General features: G+C 39.3%; 3 protein-coding genes across 3 annotated transcripts; all 3 read left to right on the forward strand.

Annotated features, from left to right (window-relative positions):
- Nucleotides 1–3,886: 3,886 nt before the first annotated feature.
- LOC138637146 (V-type proton ATPase subunit d 1) lies at nucleotides 3,887–9,533 on the forward strand. The gene is made up of 8 exons (XM_069725632.1): nucleotides 3,887–4,094; nucleotides 5,807–5,978; nucleotides 6,779–6,957; nucleotides 7,113–7,192; nucleotides 7,404–7,481; nucleotides 7,633–7,809; nucleotides 7,951–8,028; nucleotides 8,409–9,533. The coding sequence occupies exons 1-8, from the start codon at nucleotides 3,968–3,970 to the stop codon at nucleotides 8,568–8,570; spliced, it is 1,053 nt and encodes a 350-aa protein (XP_069581733.1). The 5' UTR covers nucleotides 3,887–3,967; the 3' UTR covers nucleotides 8,571–9,533.
- A 93-nt stretch (nucleotides 9,534–9,626) lies between these two features.
- Nucleotides 9,627–14,189, forward strand: foxr1 (forkhead box R1). Its single transcript, XM_069725633.1, has 7 exons — nucleotides 9,627–10,799; nucleotides 11,049–11,141; nucleotides 12,011–12,243; nucleotides 12,549–12,617; nucleotides 12,822–12,949; nucleotides 13,610–13,842; nucleotides 14,103–14,189. Exons 1-7 carry the CDS (start codon nucleotides 10,679–10,681, stop codon nucleotides 14,129–14,131), a joined length of 906 nt encoding a protein of 301 aa, XP_069581734.1. The 5' UTR covers nucleotides 9,627–10,678; the 3' UTR covers nucleotides 14,132–14,189.
- A 1,234-nt stretch (nucleotides 14,190–15,423) lies between these two features.
- Nucleotides 15,424–20,753, forward strand: LOC138637145 (C-type mannose receptor 2-like). The gene is made up of 6 exons (XM_069725631.1): nucleotides 15,424–15,503; nucleotides 15,732–15,899; nucleotides 17,177–17,398; nucleotides 18,729–18,946; nucleotides 19,378–19,694; nucleotides 20,348–20,753. Exons 1-6 carry the CDS (start codon nucleotides 15,490–15,492, stop codon nucleotides 20,534–20,536), a joined length of 1,128 nt encoding a protein of 375 aa, XP_069581732.1. The 5' UTR covers nucleotides 15,424–15,489; the 3' UTR covers nucleotides 20,537–20,753.

Raw genomic sequence — 20,753 nt, forward strand, 5'->3', positions numbered from 1 at the left:
TCTTTGTAGTTGTTGTTTTTTTCTTCATTTTAAGCTCTTTTGTGTTTATTTTGGTCATTTTGTGTCTCTTTGTTGTGACTTTACGTCTCTTTGTTTTATGTCTCCTTTTGGTCATTTTATGTCTCTTGGTTGAGATTTTGTGTCTCTATTGTGATTTTATGTCTCCTTTTAGTCATTGTATGTTTCCTTTTAGTCATTTTATGTCTCTTGGTTGAGATTTTATGTCTCCTTTTAGTCATTTTATGTTTCCTTTTAGTGATTTTATGTCTCTTGGTTGAGATTTTGTGTCTCCTTTTAGTCATTTTATGTTTCCTTTTAGTCATTTTATGTTTCCTTTTAGCCATTTTATGTCTCTTGGTTGAGATTTTGTGTCTCCTTATGGTCATTTTAAGACTATGTATTAACTTTATTTGTATAGTACCTTTCATACATAAAAATGCAGCTCAAAGTGGTTTGCAGCAAGAAAATGACATAAAAACAAATATAAACGATCATTTAAAAATATTGAAAATAAATGAAATGCATGTGAACAGATAAACCCCACATAATTCACACAAATAGAGTTATATATATATATATGTATTTGAAAGTCGCGGCATAAGCAAGTGCAGAGATATTTACGAGATCGTGAAAATGGCGTTTACAAGGCGATCATGTTAACACTGGGACAGAAAGGCAAAATCCTGAATAACGAAAAAAAACAAAAAACTCGTAAATAGAATATATCTTTAAAATGTACTCATTCAAAATTTGGAAGCACATAAATTCTGAAATATCGCTGTACGTTGCAGCAAAAACTTTGGCCGCCAAAAACCCAAATGACCGTAAGGACATTTTGTTCTTCAAGGTATGAGGATGTATTGTTGTGCATACATGACATGGCAGGTAATCCATGTGAAGGTGTCTTTTGTTTTAATTTATGGACCTGACCTACATCCGGCTGCCACTTCACAAACGACACCAGGAAGTACGTGAAGTAATTGTTGTTAAATTTGCATATAGTAAAAAAGAAAAAAGAAAAAAAAGGAGAAAAATATTTGATTTCTTTTTAAAGATTAGATAGAAATACAACAGAACATTTAAATTTTTGGATATCTGATTAATGACGGTATTATTTTCAAATGAATCACCAGGACACTGATCAGAAGCTGATGACGCCACGACGACTTGTGGAAAACATTTATTGACTTTGTATTATCAGGAGAGTAGTGGAACGGGAGTCCATGGAGCCTTTTTTGGGAGCCGGCCCCTAGCGGCTCTCGGTGGTATTGCACTTGAAGGCATTTCCGCATTAACTTCAGTCTTTAGACCCAGAGTCGACATCCATTTTTACATACAGTCTGTAGTCAGAATCTACGACCCCGACTATGGCTCCAAAATCCTTTACTGTGTATTGATAAATGCCCCCCTCCTCACCCCCCCTCCTGTTAGCTAACACCAAATCACCTGTGTTAGTATTATGTGGCTTCATGTGACAGGTGTACCTGACAGCAGTAAGTGCCGCTTAAAGACTTAACTCGAGTAAAAGGGTGTTTTGTTACTTGCAGCTGCTTTGTGGGAAAACATTCCAGATCCCAACCGGTTCTTTGCAGAGCGGGATTTCTGCTGACTCAGCCAAAAGACAGCCTTTGTTAGGTATGCTATGATTACCGTGAAGGAAGTTATGGTGATCATGAATGGGGAGCCAAACTTTCACTGTACACAAAAACATTTTTTTAATTTGTTTTATTTTAAAGGCCCATCAAGGGGGCGGGCGTCGCAAATTCGCCCAGGCTCGCATTGTTTATGCAACATACTCGTCCCTACGCAAATAAACATAAAAAAAGAAACACACCAACATTGGAAATAATATATTAAGGCGGGAGAGACATTTAAAAACGTACTTAAACCTGGATTTGGTTTCAAATGTACCAACGGCAGAAAACAAATCAACACCTTTTGTCTAAAATGACATCTCTCCCGGTGAGTTTGTGGCGGCGGCTTCAGGTCTTTAGTCTTCACTTTCTTTCTTTGTTTTTTTTTCATAGACAAACTGATTCAGGTACTCGTGCTCATATTAAATTAATAAAGTCAACGTATCCCGAGCACGTGTGAATTAATAAATCATTTTCCTTTGCTGTAGTTTGTCCATTGAAGCCTTGGTTGTGTTTAAGTGACGGTGGCGGCCTCTCGCTATTTTAAACCACCTTCAACTTTCTTGTAAAAACCAAAACATAGAAGATATTTTTATTTCTAAAGTGCAAATCTCATCTTTATGGAGCTTGTTAAATAATTATTTTAACACTGATGCTAACTAAGCGCACTAGTGGGTATTGGAGATGTTTTCTTTTCTTCGTAATTTCTGAAATTACTAATACTTATGGTTAATTTAAATGGTCATAATGGTAATTATTTAAAAAAAATTTACAGGTGCAGTTTTGCAGACTATTTTTATTTAATGTATATTATGTACTGTAGGTAATAGAACTATTTATTTTTATTTAATGTATGTTATATTCTGTAGGTAATAGAACTATTTATTTTATTTAATATATATTATATTCTGTAGGTAATAGAACTATTTAATTTTTATTTAATGTTTATTATATTCTGTAGGTAATAGAACTATTTATTTTTATTTAATGTATGTTATATTCTGTAGGTAATAGAACTATTTATTTTATTTAATGTATGTTATATTCTGTAGGTAATAGAACTATTAATTTTTATTTAATGTTTATTATATTCTGTAGGTAATAGAACTATTTATTTTTATTTAATATATATTATATTCTGTAGGTAATATAACTATTTATTTTTATTTTATGTATATTATATTCTGTAGGTAATAGAACTATTTATTTTTATTTAATGTATATTATATTCTGTAGGTAATAGAACTATTTATTTTTATTTAATATATATTATATTCTGTAGGTAATAGAACTATTTATTTTATTTAATGTATGTTATATTCTGTAGGTAATAGAACTATTTATTTTTATTTAATGTATATTATATTCTGTAGGTAATAGAACTATTTATTTTTATTTAATGTATGTTATATTCTGTAGGTAATAGAACTATTTATTTTATTTAATGTATATTATATTCTGTAGGTAATAGAACTATTTATTTTTATTTAATGTTTATTATATTCTGTAGGTAATAGAACTATTTATTTTTATTTAATGTATGTTATATTCTGTAGGTAATAGAACTATTTATTTTATTTAATGTATGTTATATTCTGTAGGTAATAGAACTATTTATTTTTTAATGTTTATTATATTCTGTAGGTAATAGAACTATTTATTTTTATTTAATGTACATTATATTCTGTAGGTAATATAACTATTTATTTTTATTTTATGTATATTATATTCTGTAGGTAATAGAACTATTTATTTTTTAATTTAATGTATATTATATTCTGTAGGTAATAGAACTATTTATTTTTATTTAATGTATATTATATTCTGTAGGTAATATAACTATTTATTTTTATTTAATGTATATTATATTCTGTAGGTAATAGAACTATTTATTTTTATTTAATGTACATTATATTCTGTAGGTAATAGAACTATTTATTTTTATTTAATGTTTATTATATTCTGTAGGTAATAGAACTATTTATTTTTATTTAATGTTTATTATATTCTGTAGGTAATAGAACTATTTATTTTATTTAATATATATTATATTCTGTAGGTAATAGAACTATTTATTTTTTAATTTAATGTATATTATATTCTGTAGGTAATAGAACTATTTATATTTATTTTATGTATATTATTTCGGTAGTGATAGAAACAGGGGAAGCGATAGTTGCAAACCGTGCAACCACACGCGCACGCGCACGCGGGCGGCGAGGTAACTGGTCAGGTGACGGTCACGTGACTTCGGTCAGCTGATGCTAACCGCTTAGCAGCCGGACGTGTTACGGTTCTCCCGCGGCAGAGACGGAGCTGACGGTTCAGACAGGATGCCTTTCTCCGAGCTGTATTTCAACGTCGACAACGGCTACCTGGAGGGTCTGGTGAGAGGATTCAAGGCGGGAATACTGTCGCAGGCGGATTATTTGAACCTCGTTCAGTGCGAGACGCTGGAAGGTGAGTCAAAGCGGCTAACGGCTAACGGCTAGCCGCCGGGCGAGCTGTCATTCTCCAAAGCTAAGTTAGCTTAGCCCGCAGCACGGTCGGTGTTTCTGCGCTGCCTTTCATCGGCTGTTATCGTCGCGGAGCTTAACGTCGACTGTTTGTGCAGATTTAAGGTCAAACGATTTCAGACATTTGTTTATATTCTTGAAGCTCTGCGTGTGAGCTGGCTGGCTGAAGCTAACTTAGCCAATTAGCACAAAGCGTTGCACCGTTCATGGCTCAATTTCGGGATTTTATTTGGGGAGGAGGAGGAGGAGGAGGAGGAGGAGGGAGGAGGAGGGAGGAGGAGGGGGAGGGGAAGTGAAATTAAAATAGGAAGTTTATTCTCTGAAGCTCTGACAAAAAACGACAGCTTTAGTCATCTCAGATGTCTGTGGTCATAAACGGAGCTTTTATTATTATTATTATTATTATTATTATTATTATTGCTCCACGTGATGCTTTGTACATTTCTGCAGAAATGTACATTTATAGTTTGTTTTAGTGAAATTAAAACCATCATCCGTCTCCTGCAGCGTGAGGAAGAAAAGAAACGTTGAAAACTCACTCGTTCATTCAACCTTTTATTCACACTTGATAAATCATCGAGTCGTTTGAAGAACAAACATCATAAGACGACGTTGACGGACGAGACTGAACCAGATGAAGGAAGATTTAACCTGAAAGATGAATTCAAATCAACAGGAAACATAAAATAAACGCGTTAAAACGCGAGTTATGTAGTTGGAGTGAGTGGCTTCCACTAGAATATAATCAGACACGTAATAAATATATGAAAGTAGGAAAAATGTCTTTTATATATTTAGTTTGAAACCATCTGGGAACACAACATTGACAGAACTGAGTTAGTTTTATTTTTTTTTAGGCACTTGAAGTTCTTGAGAACTCATTTGTGAAGCGTACAAAATCTACCAAAATAATTATGGAAGGCAGCGTGTCATTTGTCAGTTTTATGTTTTGGTTCTGAGGCTGTTTTGTTTTAGTATTTAATGCAGCTACATAATAATAATAATAATAAACTTTATTTGTATAGCACCTTTCATACAAGAAATGCAGCTCAAAGTGCTTCACAGCAAGAAAATGACACATAAAACCAGATATAAAGGAACATTTAAAAATATAGAAAAGAAATGGGATGAATAAGAAACATGAAACCGTCAGACAATAATCAGACAACGAAGGTCAGATAACGGCATCAGGTCGACTCACAGTGACGCCAGAGTCCTCCATCAGGCCGACAACAAGAAGTGCAACACATGAAATTGTTGATTTGTCATATAAAAAAACATAAAGGGCACCTGATCCGGAGAAAGAAAACTGGTTAAAATCCTGAAAGGCACCTTTAGAGTCACGTTTTGAGGTTTAACCGTCACCCGAGAGCATTTCAGGGTATCGTCACTGTAACGCTGCAGTTTCCAGTTATATTCGTTATTGTGAAATCTAAAGAGACTTAAAGAGATTCAGTTTACTGTACGATAAATCAAAGCAATATATCCTCGCAGCAGAGGAGCTGAAACTTTGGCATTTTGTAGTCGAAAAACGATTTAAACCGTTAAAGTAGTCGGCGTCTTACTTCTCTCTCTCTCTCTCTCTCTCGATTTAACACGCTCGTTTATCAACCAATCAGAAGGCTTCATATTCACCTGCAGCGTCTCCTCCCGCAGACCTGAAGCTCCACCTGCAGAGCACCGACTACGGCAGCTTCCTGGCGAACGAGGCGTCTCCTCTCACCGTGTCCGTCATCGACGACAAGCTGAAGGAGAAGATGGTGGTGGAGTTTCGCCACATGAGGAACCAGTCGTACGAGCCGCTGGCCAGCTTCATGGACTTCATCACGTACGCGTCACACTTCCTGAACCGTAACGTTCTCGTAATGTCGATTTAAAGGGTCCCGTGGGTTATAAAAACTTTGATTTTTGTTTTGTTTTTTTGTTTGCTGACTTTTTGGAGCGTAAAGCAGCTCTTTAAATACCGCCAACGCGTCAAAACATCGGATCCACGGAGAAACGCGCTCGGTCTGTATTCGGCGGCGCTTCCGTTTGGATTTCAGCAAGTTTGTGATGTCACTGATATCAATGTACCTGAAAGACACGGACACGAAGCACTTTGTTCTTTGTAGAGAAGCTGATGAGAAATACTTCAATGTGAAGCGGCAACTTATCGATTAGTCAATCAAAAAGAAAAATAATCATCAACTATTTTGATAATTGATTAATATTTTCAGGTAATTTTTCGAGCAAAAATGCCCAAAATATCCTCTGATTCAGGGTTTTGTGATTATTTTTTTTCACTGCATCCTGATGTTTTTGTGGGCTAAATGATTAATTCAATTCAACTTAATATTAATTCAAGTAAAAAGCCAATTTAATGTTATTGAAAAAAACATGAATGGATTTAGTCAAGAGCAAGTTTGGAAATTTAAATTTAAAATATGCTTTAAAGGCAGTAATGGATGTATACTACAGTGTAGAATAATTAGCGGTGGAAATTCTTCTGTAGCATCAATACAGTCATTTTAATATAAAAATAAAAGGGCTGCTCACCCAGTGATCCTACCACCAGTTAGATAGCACTGATTTTCTGCCATTGCCATTGCCATGACAACCCCCCTCCTCTAACCTACCCGGCGTCTCCAGGTACAGCTACATGATCGACAACGTCATCCTGCTGATCACGGGCACCCTGCACCAGCGGGCCATCTCCGAGCTGGTGCCCAAGTGCCACCCGCTGGGCAGCTTCGAGCAGATGGAGGCGGTGAACATCGCCCAGACGCCCGCCGAGCTCTACAACGCCATCCTGGTGGACACGCCCCTGGGTACGTACAAAAGACAAAAACAAAGAAGATACCAACGAAACCCAAAACAAGTGAATGGTAACGCCACCGGTTGAACAGCAGATGGCGCCAAAGCGAGAGAAAAGAAAATCACTTTTCTTTTTTTTCTAAACCTTTTTTCTTCTTCTCCTTCCAAGCTGCCTTCTTCCAGGACTGTATATCTGAGCAGGACTTGGACGAAATGAACATTGAAATCATTCGTAACACACTTTACAAGGTAAAGCTCATTATACTGCTGATAAACTTTATTTAGTGACTTTTTTTAAAATGGCTAAGAAGGCCAGATGAACTCAAATGAAGTAAATTTAACAGGGAAGAAAGGGGCAAGCAGTTAATTGATCATTTCAAAGTATTTATTTGAACAGACATTTGAAATTTAAATTTGTCGCATTAAGAGTTTAAAATGCTTTTTTTTTTTTCCCTCTCAGGCTTATCTGGAGGCGTTTTACAAGTTCTGCTCCACCTTGGGAGGAACGACGGCCGACACCATGTGTCCCATTCTGGAGGTGAGTCTCTCCTCTGGTGAAAACACACACACACACACACACACACACACACACACACACACACACACACACACACACACACACACACACACACACTAACAACAACTTTGGTCGGTCACACGTCCTTCACCTTCACTTGTCGCCGCTGCAGTTCGAGGCCGACAGGAGAGCCTTCATCATCACCATCAACTCGTTCGGCACCGAGCTGTCGAAAGAGGACCGCGCCAAGCTCTTCCCCCACTGCGGCAAGCTTTACCCAGAAGGCCTGGCGCAGCTGGCCCGCGCCGACGACTACGAGCAGGTCAAGGCCGTCGCCGACTTCTATCCCGTAAGTCCCCAAAATAAAAAAAACAACAACATCCTGAGCGCTTGAACGTGAAATGTCGCTGGTTTGTGAGACACTTTCTGATAAATTCTATCTTGGATTTTTACTCTGGCATAAAAGCCCGTTTCTCTCGTCTGAACTCAGGAGTACAAGCTGCTGTTTGAAGGCGCCGGCAGCAACCCGGGAGATAAAACGCTGGAGGACCGTTTCTTCGAGCACGAGGTGACACACACACACACACACACACACACACACACACACACACACACACACAATCAAAAAACAAAAAGAAATCTGACTTTCCGAAGTCTTATTTGGACCTAAAAGCTCGTTACACTCGGAACATTTGGAAGAAAGAACAAATCTTCATCGGACGGCGGAAAGTTTGGACTAAAACTGGTTCTCTTTATAAAACATGCTTAAAAACGTGTATTTGTTTAATAGGTACGTTTGCGTATTTGCAGTTTGTTAATGGAGGTTTTTTTTTTCTATTTGCAAACAGATTTGCGGTGTTTGTGAAGCACGTTGTGTTTTTGTTTTGGCTATAAATGACATCCCCCCCCTCTTCCCCCTACCCCCCCCCCCCCCCCTCCTCCTCGCAGGTGAAGCTCAACAAGCTGGCCTTCCTCAACCAGTTCCACTTCAGCGTTTTCTACGCCTACGTGAAGCTGAAGGAGCAGGAGTGCAGGAACATCGTGTGGATCGCCGAGTGCATCGCCCAGCGGCACCGCGCCAAGATCGACAACTACATCCCCATCTTTTAAAAGCCTTCCTCCCTCCTCGCTCTTCTTCTTCCTCCCGTCCTCGTTTGCATTCAGCCCCTCTCTTTTTGTGTCCCGTCTCAGCTCGGTGTGCAAATATGTCCTCCATTCCTCACACGAATTGGTTCTCGATTTCCAATTTAAATCCAGAGACGCACTTCAGCCGGCTTGAGCGGAGGTGTTTCTTTTCTCTCATTTGACTTCCAAATATCCGCCTGTGATTTTCCTCGCAGTTCAGCGTGTTTTTTTTAATTAATTTTTTTATGCCTCACGCCCTCCGTCCGCCTTTTAAAACATCAGCTGGTAAAAAATAAACCAAAGGAAAACAAAAATTAAGAAATTAACCCGACAGAAAATCCTCGGCTTTATTTTTTTTCTCCAAACACTCCAAACATCAGCCGCTGTTTTGAGACAAAACAAAACAAAAACCACCTGACAAAATCAGGAAAAAGATCCTTAAATCTGAACCTCCCCGTGACCTTTGACCCCTCAGCCGGTCCAGGTCGAAGGCGCGCGGACCCGTAAACATTCCTCTGCTCGGCGTCAGTCACCGCCAGGTTCTGTGTAACTTCCATTCATTTTAGTTTAAGTGCTAGCATGTCTGGTAATTGTAATTGCTGTGCCCCCCCCCCCATTAACCTAAGGAGTGAAACGTGTGAGCCCCTCCTGATTTGTTGTCTAACTAGATGGTTGTTGAATATTAATAATACGACGGTTGAGCCGGCGCTTCCGGCCGTCTCCGCTCCCCGTGCGAAGTCTCGAGGGCAAACAAAATGTCGTACGACCGGCGTAATGTTTAAACTATACAAAGATATATAGATATTTAAAGATGACTATATGATTTTGTTTTCTCATGCTGTAAAAAAAAAAGAAGTTGATTTATTACCGTTTTGATCTGTTATTTGTGAAATGTGTGTTGTAAATGTGACAAAAATAATAAACTGCACTCATGCAGGCCCTGAAGAACTGGAAGATGTCGAGCTGTAAATATTCAAGTTTACATTCATGTTAGTGGATTATATTTCATGTGTTCACCATCCTAGCATGTTGGGAGATGCTAACATTTGCTATTTCCTTTATAGGCAGCGTGCAGCAGATGCAGATGGAAATATCAATAATTATGCACAATATTTAGTCATAAACCAAAGTACTGGTCATTTTGACCTGATTAAAAGTCAGAAGAACCCCAAAATTATTTTAAATCATCCTGTGGTGATAGAATTATGATAAAAAGTCAAATTTATGGTGGCGCATCTTCTGGTGACCACGACTGGTAAGAAATGTCCTAATTGAGATTTCCCCCCACAGATTTAAGCCTTAAATCTGAAGCTATTTTCGTCACACAGGAAAACCATTTTATTTTTATTGTCAAAAATACCAAATGTGAACATAAAAATCTAACGACACCCAACAAAAAATAGAAAAAGAAAATAAATACTGTCCAACCAAAAACGCAGTCACAAAACAAACGAGCCAACCAACCCAGTGTCAGCAAAAAGGTAAAAAAATGAAACACCAAAGTATCGTTTACATTTTCTGTTAACTGGTGCCTTCATCATTTCATGCCTTGTTCAAGAGCTTCTTCATTTTAGATGAAGATTCCTTGTCGGTTGTGTTTCAGAAAGTTTGAGCTAAATTTTAAAAACTACCACTGGATTAAAACAACAACAAAAAAAGACAAGAAAATACTTTGTAAAGTTCCACTTAAGTTTTTCCAGAGCTTTCACTTGCATCTCATGGTCTTCTTCTGCAGTGAATTTGCTCAGTTGTTTGATAATAAAGTCTAGAATCAAAAGGTGGTATTCAACTCATTACACTTAAAAAAAAATATTTAGAACCTCATAAAAAAAATTAAGACGTTTTTATTATGTTCACTGCATTCAAAAAAACACAAGTTTAGATTTGTTTGGAGACTTTGACAAACTGCAGGTTTCCTTTGATCACAGGCTGAACTCCGTTAGCTGTGATTGAGTCCAATCAGGCCGTTGAGCTCCAGCTGCTGATTCAGTGGAAGAGTCCGACGGCCCGACGGCTTCTCCTGCTCCTCTCGTCAGGAGGGTTTTCCCGTCGGACCGAGAGGGAAACGAACCTCTGAAAGTCGTCCAGCCACGATGACCTTACGGCTGAAAACCACAGCCGGACTGTTTGACCTGCACTGCTCTGTGGCGCTGACGGACTGGGACATGGACAAGGAGATGAAACTGGCAAAAACCACTGACCAGTTTTATCACGGTGACCGTTTCCTCTTTGTGTGTGTGTGTGTGTGTGTGTGTGTGTTTTTATATATATATGTATATGTGTGTATTTTCATATATATGAAAGTAAAAGGATGATTAACACGGATGATCAATGGAGACAGTTTGTGGTAGAAACAAGTAGATTTTGTTCAATCAGCTGCTTTAAAGTGCACATTTTATAATTGTGTGTGTGTGTGTGTGTGTGTGTGTGTGTGTGTGTGTGTGTCCCTATCTCTGATGACAGATGACAAACTGAATGATCAGTACGTGGTCCAGAGGCCTTCAGCGAGAGCCTCGAGAAGAAAAGACGAATTCATCTGGTACGACAAAATGTCAGGTGAGCTCTGAGAAAAAAAGAAAAGAAAGTCACTATATTTTTTTGATTAAAGATGTTCTTCTTTTTGTCGACAATTTTTTTTTTTTTTTTTTTTTTTTAAATGAACAATGAATGCCTGATTCAGAGTGTTTTTATGAACACGTCACTGAGTCATGTTCCCTCATTATGAGAAATATTTATACTCTTTAGAAAAGGAAACCTGACAGCTGTCTATAATTTGTTTTATGGAAGTTTTTTTGAACCATTTTGTTTATTTGTTTGTTTCCCAGCACAATGCATTGTGTATCCTTTAGACTTACAGGGATAGTTTTTGGTGTTATGCTTATTTGCGTTATTAGATAATCATCAGATGAGTGGATCGGTCCAAGTTAACTTGCATCCTTTTTGATTCGTTACAAAAAAGTAACCAGATTTAATGTTAATTAAAGGTGCTGATCAGCCATTTTTTTTGGAGTCGGGATAACTGCTGCAGTTCATTAGTAAAAACATGCATGTTTTAAATATTTCTTGAATATTAAGAAATATTTAGTTAACAGGCTCTCTGGTTTTATGTTTCTCCTCTCATTAATAAAACAAAAAAAAATTATGCTGGCCTTTCATGCTACATTAAAAGCAGCCATCAAAGCCAAAATCACATTTAAAAAAATTATCTATGCATTGCTTTTGCCGCTGATTTTTCTCCTCAGTAGGAGGCGCTCTCTTCTCGCCAATCCCTCGACAGTTCAGTCCGTGCTGTTAAATGTGATTGCTAGCAGGGATGGCGTCTTACATCTTTCTGAAAATTTGTTTTGGTGACCAAAATAAAACGGCTTCAGTCCCACCTGTGGGTCGCAAAAACCCTATCGGTGTTATTTTTTTTAATCCACCAGACACCTTCGTTAAACCAAACCTGTGGCTGTTGGTGAACCCCAACATCGCCTGCCCGATCCAGTACAGAGAAAATGCAGCCGATGAGCAGACTGAACCGGCCGAAGCTTCTCGACTACTGGAGCCTCCAGAGATCCAACATCCACCTGCAGCTGCGCTTCACATGGTCGCCCTCCATGACACTCCTGTCCAGGGGGAACGACTGCGCTGTGTCGCCTCCTCCACTGACTACACGGTACACACTACTGAGCACTTCCCGTGTGTGTGTGGTGACATGCTTCGACCTACACTCACAGTTAACCTATAGATAGCTACATACAGTGTAAAATGTAATATTTAGTGTATAAATGACCGACAAATTTACCACCAACTGAATGTGGCAAAACTGAGATAATTTCCAAATACAGATCACTAATATCAATTGTACATGGCGTCTTTTACCAGGCAACAACAAGTGGCTAGCAATACCAATAAGCTTCTTCAAATTCCAGTATTTAAAACTGTCATGAATGTAATCTCGCTGTCTTTGACCTTTTTTAGATCAAGAATGAAGACGTCTCCTGTCGACCAGCCAACAACAGACGCAAGGCACGGACCACAAAACCCGGGGTGAGGACGCCAGCTATGACCAGGTTCCAGGGATTTAACCTGCAGAACTTGGAGCGGTTTATGCTCTCTAATGCGGAGATTTCTGTTCTTAAATCTACCCTCTTCTCACTGCAGTAGCTTGTCGAGGTTGGGCGGTGTTGGGGAAAAAAGGTCTCGTCAGCAAATTGTGTGCAGATTAGCTTTTGGTGTCTTTTGTAATTCCAGGACATAAAGACCTCGAACCCAGGATGTTGGCCTCGTCCACCGGTGAACTACTGTATCCTCATTGCCTTAGCGCTGAAGAGCAGCCACACTGGGAGCCTCAAAGTCCAACAGATTTATAACTTTATCAGGTCAGGATCTGATAGTTCGGGATAACGCAAACATCAGGGTTTTGTTTATGTTGGGTTTTGTAAGTCAGGCATTTCTGAAGCTGCTGAAAGGTTGGAAAAAGAAATTGTGTATTCTGAAATATCAGAGAGAAAACTTAAAGGCTCTCTGGGTAATTTCCAAATGTTGCATTGGAAGAATGCAACATTTACGAAAGACGCCATGTACAACATTGGAAGAACATGCAACATGCGACAAACCCCCAAAAAACTTCTTTTGGGATTTCAACCATAAACAAATTACAAAAAATTAATATAACCTCCATAAATTTCCTGACCAGCTGTTCCGAAGCTCGGTTCTGGTTTGGCTTTGGCCATCGCCATCTTGGCAGTGTCTGACTCCGCCCATTTATGGAATTAGCCAGGAGTAAGGCGGTGTGCGGGTGGAGCTGTTAACCGGCCTCAACAGAATTTAAATGGGGGAGTTGTAACAAAATTTGCACTCTCGTCTAGTCGTCATCAACGAGAAAATGAGCTATGGAGACCGAAACAGGGTCATTTTAACCAGCCGGCCTCTAGTGGCCGTTCGAGGAACTGCAGCACTTCAGCGTAAGCTTAGATTTTCTACCACAGAGGTTGACGTTTGGTTTGAGCTCCCTCGTATCCCTTCCCGTCCTTCCCCAGAGAGCACTTCCCCTTCTTTCAGACGGCTCCCGACGGCTGGAAGAACACCATCCGACACAACTTGTGCTTCAACAGCAGCTTCCGCAAAACCTGCAACATGCTGTGCAGAGATGGCAAGAGGAAGTCGTGCTTCTGGCACCTGACGCTGGACGGCCAACGGCGGCTAAAGGACGAGATCCACGTGCTGTCGGGAGAATCCTTAAAGCAGCTGGAGAGGAGCATGGCCCACCCAGGTGAATGAGAGTTTAAACAGCGAGCTTAACACACTAACACTATTAGGAATATTTGAAGAAAGCAGTTGGTACTAATTATTAAGTAAACATTTTTTTGTTGAATAACTTGGTACTTGCTGGTTTTTGAATATAGGACAAGGCAAATTAGTTTTATTTTTTTACTGTAGTTCATCATAAAACTGGACAAACAAAATGAGTCCCGATACAAACTGTTGGGTGTTGATCTGTGATTACCAAGACCTGTTTTCTTTTTGTTTCAGATACAATTTGGAGTTTACTTGCAAAGTGATTGCAGTTATGAAGTGCATCCAACGGTTTGACTCATTGCAAAAAAAAAGGAAATACACAGCATGCAAAAAAGTTGATTTAAAAGTACATTCAGGTGAAATTAGTTGAAATAACATCAAATAAATAATTTAATTTTGTGTATGATTAAGATTGTCAGGCCAAACATGTATTCATTATGGGGGGCGAGGGAGATCAGGTGTGCATATTTGTGATTGGTCAGATGACGCAAGCCCCGCCCCTTTTATGGGAACACGCTCGTAGCTGGATTACAAAGCACTGGGTTTATTTATTATTAATTTTTTTTTATAGAGTTGATAACCATCATTTTGTGTGTCCGTTTAGCGCGATCTCCTTTGTCAGGTTTAGTTAAACCAGATAATGGAAAGACATCCAGAGTTTAGGCTTTGTAGTGCAGGCATGAGGTGTTGAACAATTAATCTAATTTACGATGTGATGAAACTAATTAACAGGAAAACTGCTTGGTCAGGTAGGGATGAGGACTTTGGTTAAAATAAACAATTAACAACAACTGCTGTGTTTTAAACGGGGAAACGAACATCTGTGTGTAGTGTTTTAGTTAATCCATCCATCGACCCCGACCTCCTCCCTCTGTGGAGTTAAATCTTGTCGGAACAACCGTCGGCCTTCAACGTGTCGCGCAAGTAAACAACTTGTAAACGGTTTCCTTCACACGAATCTCTCGTGCTTTTAGATAGGCTAGCTTGGTTACCCTGACATAGTAGCTTAGGTGAGTGCTAATGCCAAGAAAACATGGCTGCCAGGCAGCTGCCGTTTTAAGACGCACATTACCGAAGCGTTAATAAACGCACACCCTTTTATTCAAGGTAGCAAACAAACCACACGAAAAAACACAGAGCTGTTCTGCCAAAAACATTTTGACAAACCTTGCTGCAATGTAATGTGATCTGATAAGACACATCCTGCAACATAATATTAACCTTGTGATTATGAAGATGGATATAATAGCTTCATTCAGCGTTTCATAAATCGGCCTTTCAAGATTGTGTTTTATGTCCCCTGTATTTTTATGCACTGCCATTTTCACATAAACATTTTCTTTTATGGTTTCATCCAGTTGAATCCTGTTTGTAAATGGCTGGCTACGATATATGATCTGTGACAACAAAGTGCTGGGGATTTTTCAAGCCTGTGCCCAAGAAGGGCCCTTCATTTGCCAACAATCAAATCCTTTCTGAATATCCATTGACAGGCTGCTGATTGTTTGTGTAAATCTGTCTACAAGTCAAATTATTGCTTCGTCTCAAATGCGAGATTCAAAGTCAGGAGACGTGCATCGGCAGCGGGTGTTTCCTCTCCGACCACTTCACAGCAGAGCAAATGCAGCCGGACAGGTAACTGCACCAATTTGTTCACACTTTTACACTTTAGTCAAGTTTGTGTGATTATTACTTTTTGTTTTGGTTTTGTTTTTTCATTTCCTTACAATTACAAATTAGTTTAGCATCACAAGTTAATGTGAAGACATTAGCAGCTGAATTCACCTGCTTGCATGATTTAAAAGAAAAATGTTTTATGCCGACTGCACATCGTGGCTCAACATAATGCTTTCTGTACAACAGAGTCTTGATGATGGCAGTGATGAAGAGCAGGCTCCCTGGACCCTTCGTCCTCCTCCTCATCCTCCTCGGCAGCAGTGCCGTCTCTGGGCTGGGATCAGTGTTGTCAAAATATTTCTGGTCCAGTCGAGCTTTTTTAACCTGGCAGGGAGCCCAAGACCGCTGCAGGAGGTGGGGATTTCCTTTTTTTAAAAAAAATTATTGTTATTATCAATAGCTATTAGAGGTTATCATAATTTAGAATTGTTTGATCATGTCAAAGTAAGGCTTGAAAGTAACATTGAGAATAAAAGGAAAAATCAAAAGGTTTTTAGCAGGGTAACTGAGAGCTGATGCTGATGGGAATGACTTTAGTTTTGTAGATTTACTCATTAAACTGAATCTGGTTACTGTTAATCAAGCGGTGGCTTTCCAATACACTCTTGTGTACGGTAGCAGACGTGTGGTCATTCTAAGGCACGTTTTAACATGATAGTATTTTTGTTGTTTTTTAATTTATTTTTGGTCAAATGAGACCCATCTGGCAGCAGCCTTTTTAGAAATGTAATAATTGTTGTAATTGACTTTACTGTTGTAAAGCTACAGTTTCTCAACAATTATTGGATGGATTCAGAGGACGTTTATGGGCTCCTGATGATGTTACCTCCTGACTCGAGTAATCTTATGATTTTTTTGCTTATTTCTTTGTTTAATCACATGACCAACATTTTATTGTGTTGTTTTATGACCAAATATGGTTGCCAAATCAAATTCCCATCAGGCTCAGCTGTGTTTAGCTCATGATAGCATATCTAATTGTGACAAAGTACATGAGGTATGTGATTTTATACCAAAGCTTCAGCTCACGTAGAGAAAATAAAAACATTAATGCGGAGCAGTCTGAAATGCTCATTAAAATAACACATGAATCCAACATGCATATCATTTTCATGATATTTTACTCAATTTTTTCCCCCATCATTGGAGACTTTGACATCTTGTTGACTAGAAAAACGCTGCCACCTAATATTTACTCTAATAGTAGCAGATGGAAGTGTGCATTCATTCTCATTTTCTTTTAAAGACTTTATGAAAATTCATTTTTAATTTCTGCCAAAGAACGAGGTAGCTGAGGTAAAAAAAAAAATTCCCCTCGGGGATTAATAAAGTAAATACCTACCTACCTAGCTGAGGTGGCTGCGCTAAAAGCCAAAAGTCGGCATGTCTGCAATGTCAAAGTTTCTCACCTGATCTACATTTGGACTGCAGCATGTTACTTCTTGTTGTCTTCTGTGCTTTTTGAAATTGGAGTCCAAGAACTTTAGCTAAAAAAACCAAACTATTTAAGCTATTTTCCATTTATAGCAAAATTAGCAAAATCTCCAATCACAAAAATGTCGTTTTGTTTTCACTTGTATTCTGACAGAAAACTGGTGCAAATGAAACTGTTTGAACTTTTGTCCAAACAGCCACCATGCCAGTTTGGCCACCTACTTCGAACAGTCTGAGATTCAGGATCGTGTGTACAAGCATGAGGCATGGGTCGGTTTGCACAAAGAAACGCCCCACTCTGATTCATCTGGGTGGAGTTGGATCAATACAGATGGATTCTCAAAGTTCTACGAACACTGGGGGAACAACCAACCAGACTCCAACGATAGATGTGCTTCCTTCTCTTACAACACCTTAAAGTAATGTGAAACTGTTCTTTACTCCTTTTAAAGATTTCAGCAGTGTTTTTGTCGAGCAGATTTCAATTAAAATTACACTTAACTGCTAAACATGTTTCCTGAACCTGTTGTGGAGTTTTATATCTTGTAATATTAATCCATTGGGCTCCATTATACCACAGAGTCGTGACTGAAGTTAAGTCTTTTAGATTGTGAGTATGGATGCTGAGAGAGCTCGACAATGAACTCGAGTGCACTTCAATGTACCAAATCAGGAATTCATAATAACTGAATTGTAGTGTCAATCAAGCCCGACGTCAACTGTTTGGTTTGCGAGCTGCCGTCTGAAGCCTCGAGTTCGGGATTTCGGTCGTTTCCATTTTGCTATCTTGGAGCCAAATGTGATCCTATTTAGACTATGACCCCGCCTTCCTATCTGAAACCACAGGCCTGTCAATCAAGCAGACACGCCACCAAACATACCACTTTTTGAGGTCTAATTTATAACTAATGACGGGATTATTTTCAGATGGACCACCAGAAAGCGATTTCGAAGTATTCACTTTAGTGAATGACATCTAAAAGATTTACGTACTATTACTACGGCAACCACAAGGGTCTGAACCATTGACTGGATATAAAAGTGTTCGTAGCTTCCGGGTCTGAAAATGAGGCTGATGCGGAGGTGCCTTAAACTGTAATACCTCCGAGGGCCACTAGAGGTCAACTCCAGAAAGCATCCGGCTCCATAGACTCCCATTCAACTTCTCTCATCAAATTCTCAGTCGATAAAAATGTCTCAACGAGTTATCTCTGTGTTTTTAGCTAAATTCACTCCTTCTTATTAGTTTTCTGGAGGTCCATCTGAAAATAATCCATCATTCATTAGAAAATAAGCTTCAAAAAGACCTGTTTTTGGGGGCGAGTCTCTTTGATTGACAGGCCTGTGGTGCGGTTAGGTTACAGCTATCCAATCAGATCGAGTCAGCTCCCCCTAGCCCCTACCCCCTACTCCCACCGGTTCTCCCAAATATGGTCACTTCCAGCTCCAAACTAGAAAGATGGCGCCGGCCCAATTCCAAACTCGCGGCTTCATTACGGACGTTCACAAACCAACGGGTGACCTAATGATGTTGATTATTGCTTGTTTAGAAATCAATGGTTGTGTTACGAATATATGCATATTAAACCATGTCACTTGCATGTTTAATCTGTTTTATAGGCTAGGAAGGATATATTGTTTTTAACACAATCAACTGTAAAGACTTCTGAATATTTATTTTTGCTAAAATGGAAATATTGCAATTTAACCATCAAATTCTTCTTTTATTGTTCCAATTTCTCCCGAAAGATTTTATGGCCACGGATGTGATCATTTGTATTACTTCATCTGTCGAACGGCACCTCCGGACGGTTTTAAGTACAAATTCATACTTCAGGCAAAGACGTGGTCTGAAGCCCAACAGTACTGCAAGGACAACTATCATGATCTGGCAGTTTTCCAAAGCGTTGAGCGCACAGATGTCATTCCTGAGGACTTTCTGTTATGGATTGGACTGCACAGAGAAGGTAAAGACTCACACAGCTGTCGCGCTTTTATAAACTATTCTGATGTAGTCAAGTAACCCATTCATTTGTACTTTTTTTTTTCTTTCTTTTGAAGATGGCATGAAGTCGATTCGGTCACCATAAGTGGCTAAACATGAGCATTCTCCTGGAGAAAAAAATCTGCCCCAAGCAATCACAACAATGAAACTCTCTTGCTGTCACCCTCATGATTAACACTTTTAAACAACTTTGAAGACTTCCTTTTATTTTTTTTTTTTAGAAAACTGACATGCAATTTACTCACAGAGAAGAAAAAGGAGTAAAGACTCACTTTATTTCAAACGTAGAATTTGCTAAATTTTCCTTGGGTTGGTCCTCGGTTGATAGTTGATTTTCTTCGAGACGGTAAACAGATTTTTTTTCACCTCGTCTGTTTTGCTCAACACCTGCAGGGACAACGTGGAAGTGGGCCGCGGGCGCGTCGGACCACAGGCAATGGGCGCCGAGCAACAACAGCAACAACGGCGACTGCGTCACCATCTCCTTGACCGACAAAGACATGGCTACCGAAGACTGCTCCTCCCGACTTCCCTTCGTCTGCATGAAGGACAACCTGGTGCTGGTGAAGGAGAACAAGACGTGGGAGGAGGCGCTGGAACACTGCCGAAGCATCACCGACGGCGAACGTCGCCACGAGCTGCTCAGCGTGCAGCCGGGACAAGATCAGCGCTACGTGATGTACAAGGTTACGGAGGCCGACACTGAGGAGGTGGGTTCTTCCTCTGTAACCATGCTATGTTTTATTCTCGGCTAGATGACCATAGCTGACGGGGGTTTTACACTTTTTATGACTTGGACCTCCAACAGGTGTTCCGGTCTGAGCCCTTCGGCCCAACCCACGTAGCCTACGAATGTTAAACCTTCATCATTAACGATACAGATAGTTAGAATTGCAGTCGGTGGTGACTCATGACCAGTTTTATCGTTCTTATTAACTTTTAAAAAAAATAGCGTTTTATGGGTAAAATGCCTTCTGGGCTACGGGAGATATATATATTTTGCATTTTTATTTTTAATTACCAATACAGATAGCTAGAATTGCAATTGTTGGTGAACTATAAATAGATTCATCGCGCTTTGTATCTTTTTAAAAAATAGCATTTTATAGGTAAAATGCTTTCTAGGCTGTGGGAGATAATTTAGTTTTTTGTTTTTTTAAAAATTTAATTACCAATGCAAATTGTTAGAATTTAAATTGTTGGTCTTTAGAATTTGTGTTTTTTGGGTAAAATGCTTTCTGGGGGAGATGTTTTTGCTGCAGTGCTGTGATTGGCCACTAGGGGCCAAAACGGACTCACTGCTTTGTAATCTCTGTGAATTCACCCTAAAGGCGGGTTCACCGGTTGTTTCTTTCCCCTGCAGGTGTGGGTGGGCCTGCGTTTCCTGGCCGGGGATTGGCTGTGGGTGAACGGGGCGGACATGTTGTACCCCGGCCTGCCCCTCTGCCCGCTCCATGGGCAGTCCTGCGGAGTCTTATCCAAGAACAACTCTGTCAGCGTGGAGACCAGAGACTGTATGGAGAGAAGAAACTTTCTGTGTTACACTTTGTAACACAGTTGACATGAAGCTTTTGGTTCATTAGATGCTAGATATAAACTTTGTGAAAGGGGCTTTTGAGTTATTTATCTCTAACAAGCAAACTTAACTATATTTACGAAATGGGTCTCCTATAGACTGTGTCAGCTAAGAATGTATTAGTAAAAGTTTTGCTCGACTGTGTAGTCATTTAAAACCAAGAGATCAACTGTAATCAAATCTCTTTATGTAT

The sequence above is a fragment of the Brachyistius frenatus genome, unplaced genomic scaffold (assembly GCF_029030835.1).
Source record: "Brachyistius frenatus isolate BFR_SWC_R1_liver_20210118 unplaced genomic scaffold, ASM2903083v1 Contig_435, whole genome shotgun sequence".
Classification (NCBI taxonomy): domain Eukaryota; kingdom Metazoa; phylum Chordata; class Actinopteri; family Embiotocidae; genus Brachyistius; species Brachyistius frenatus.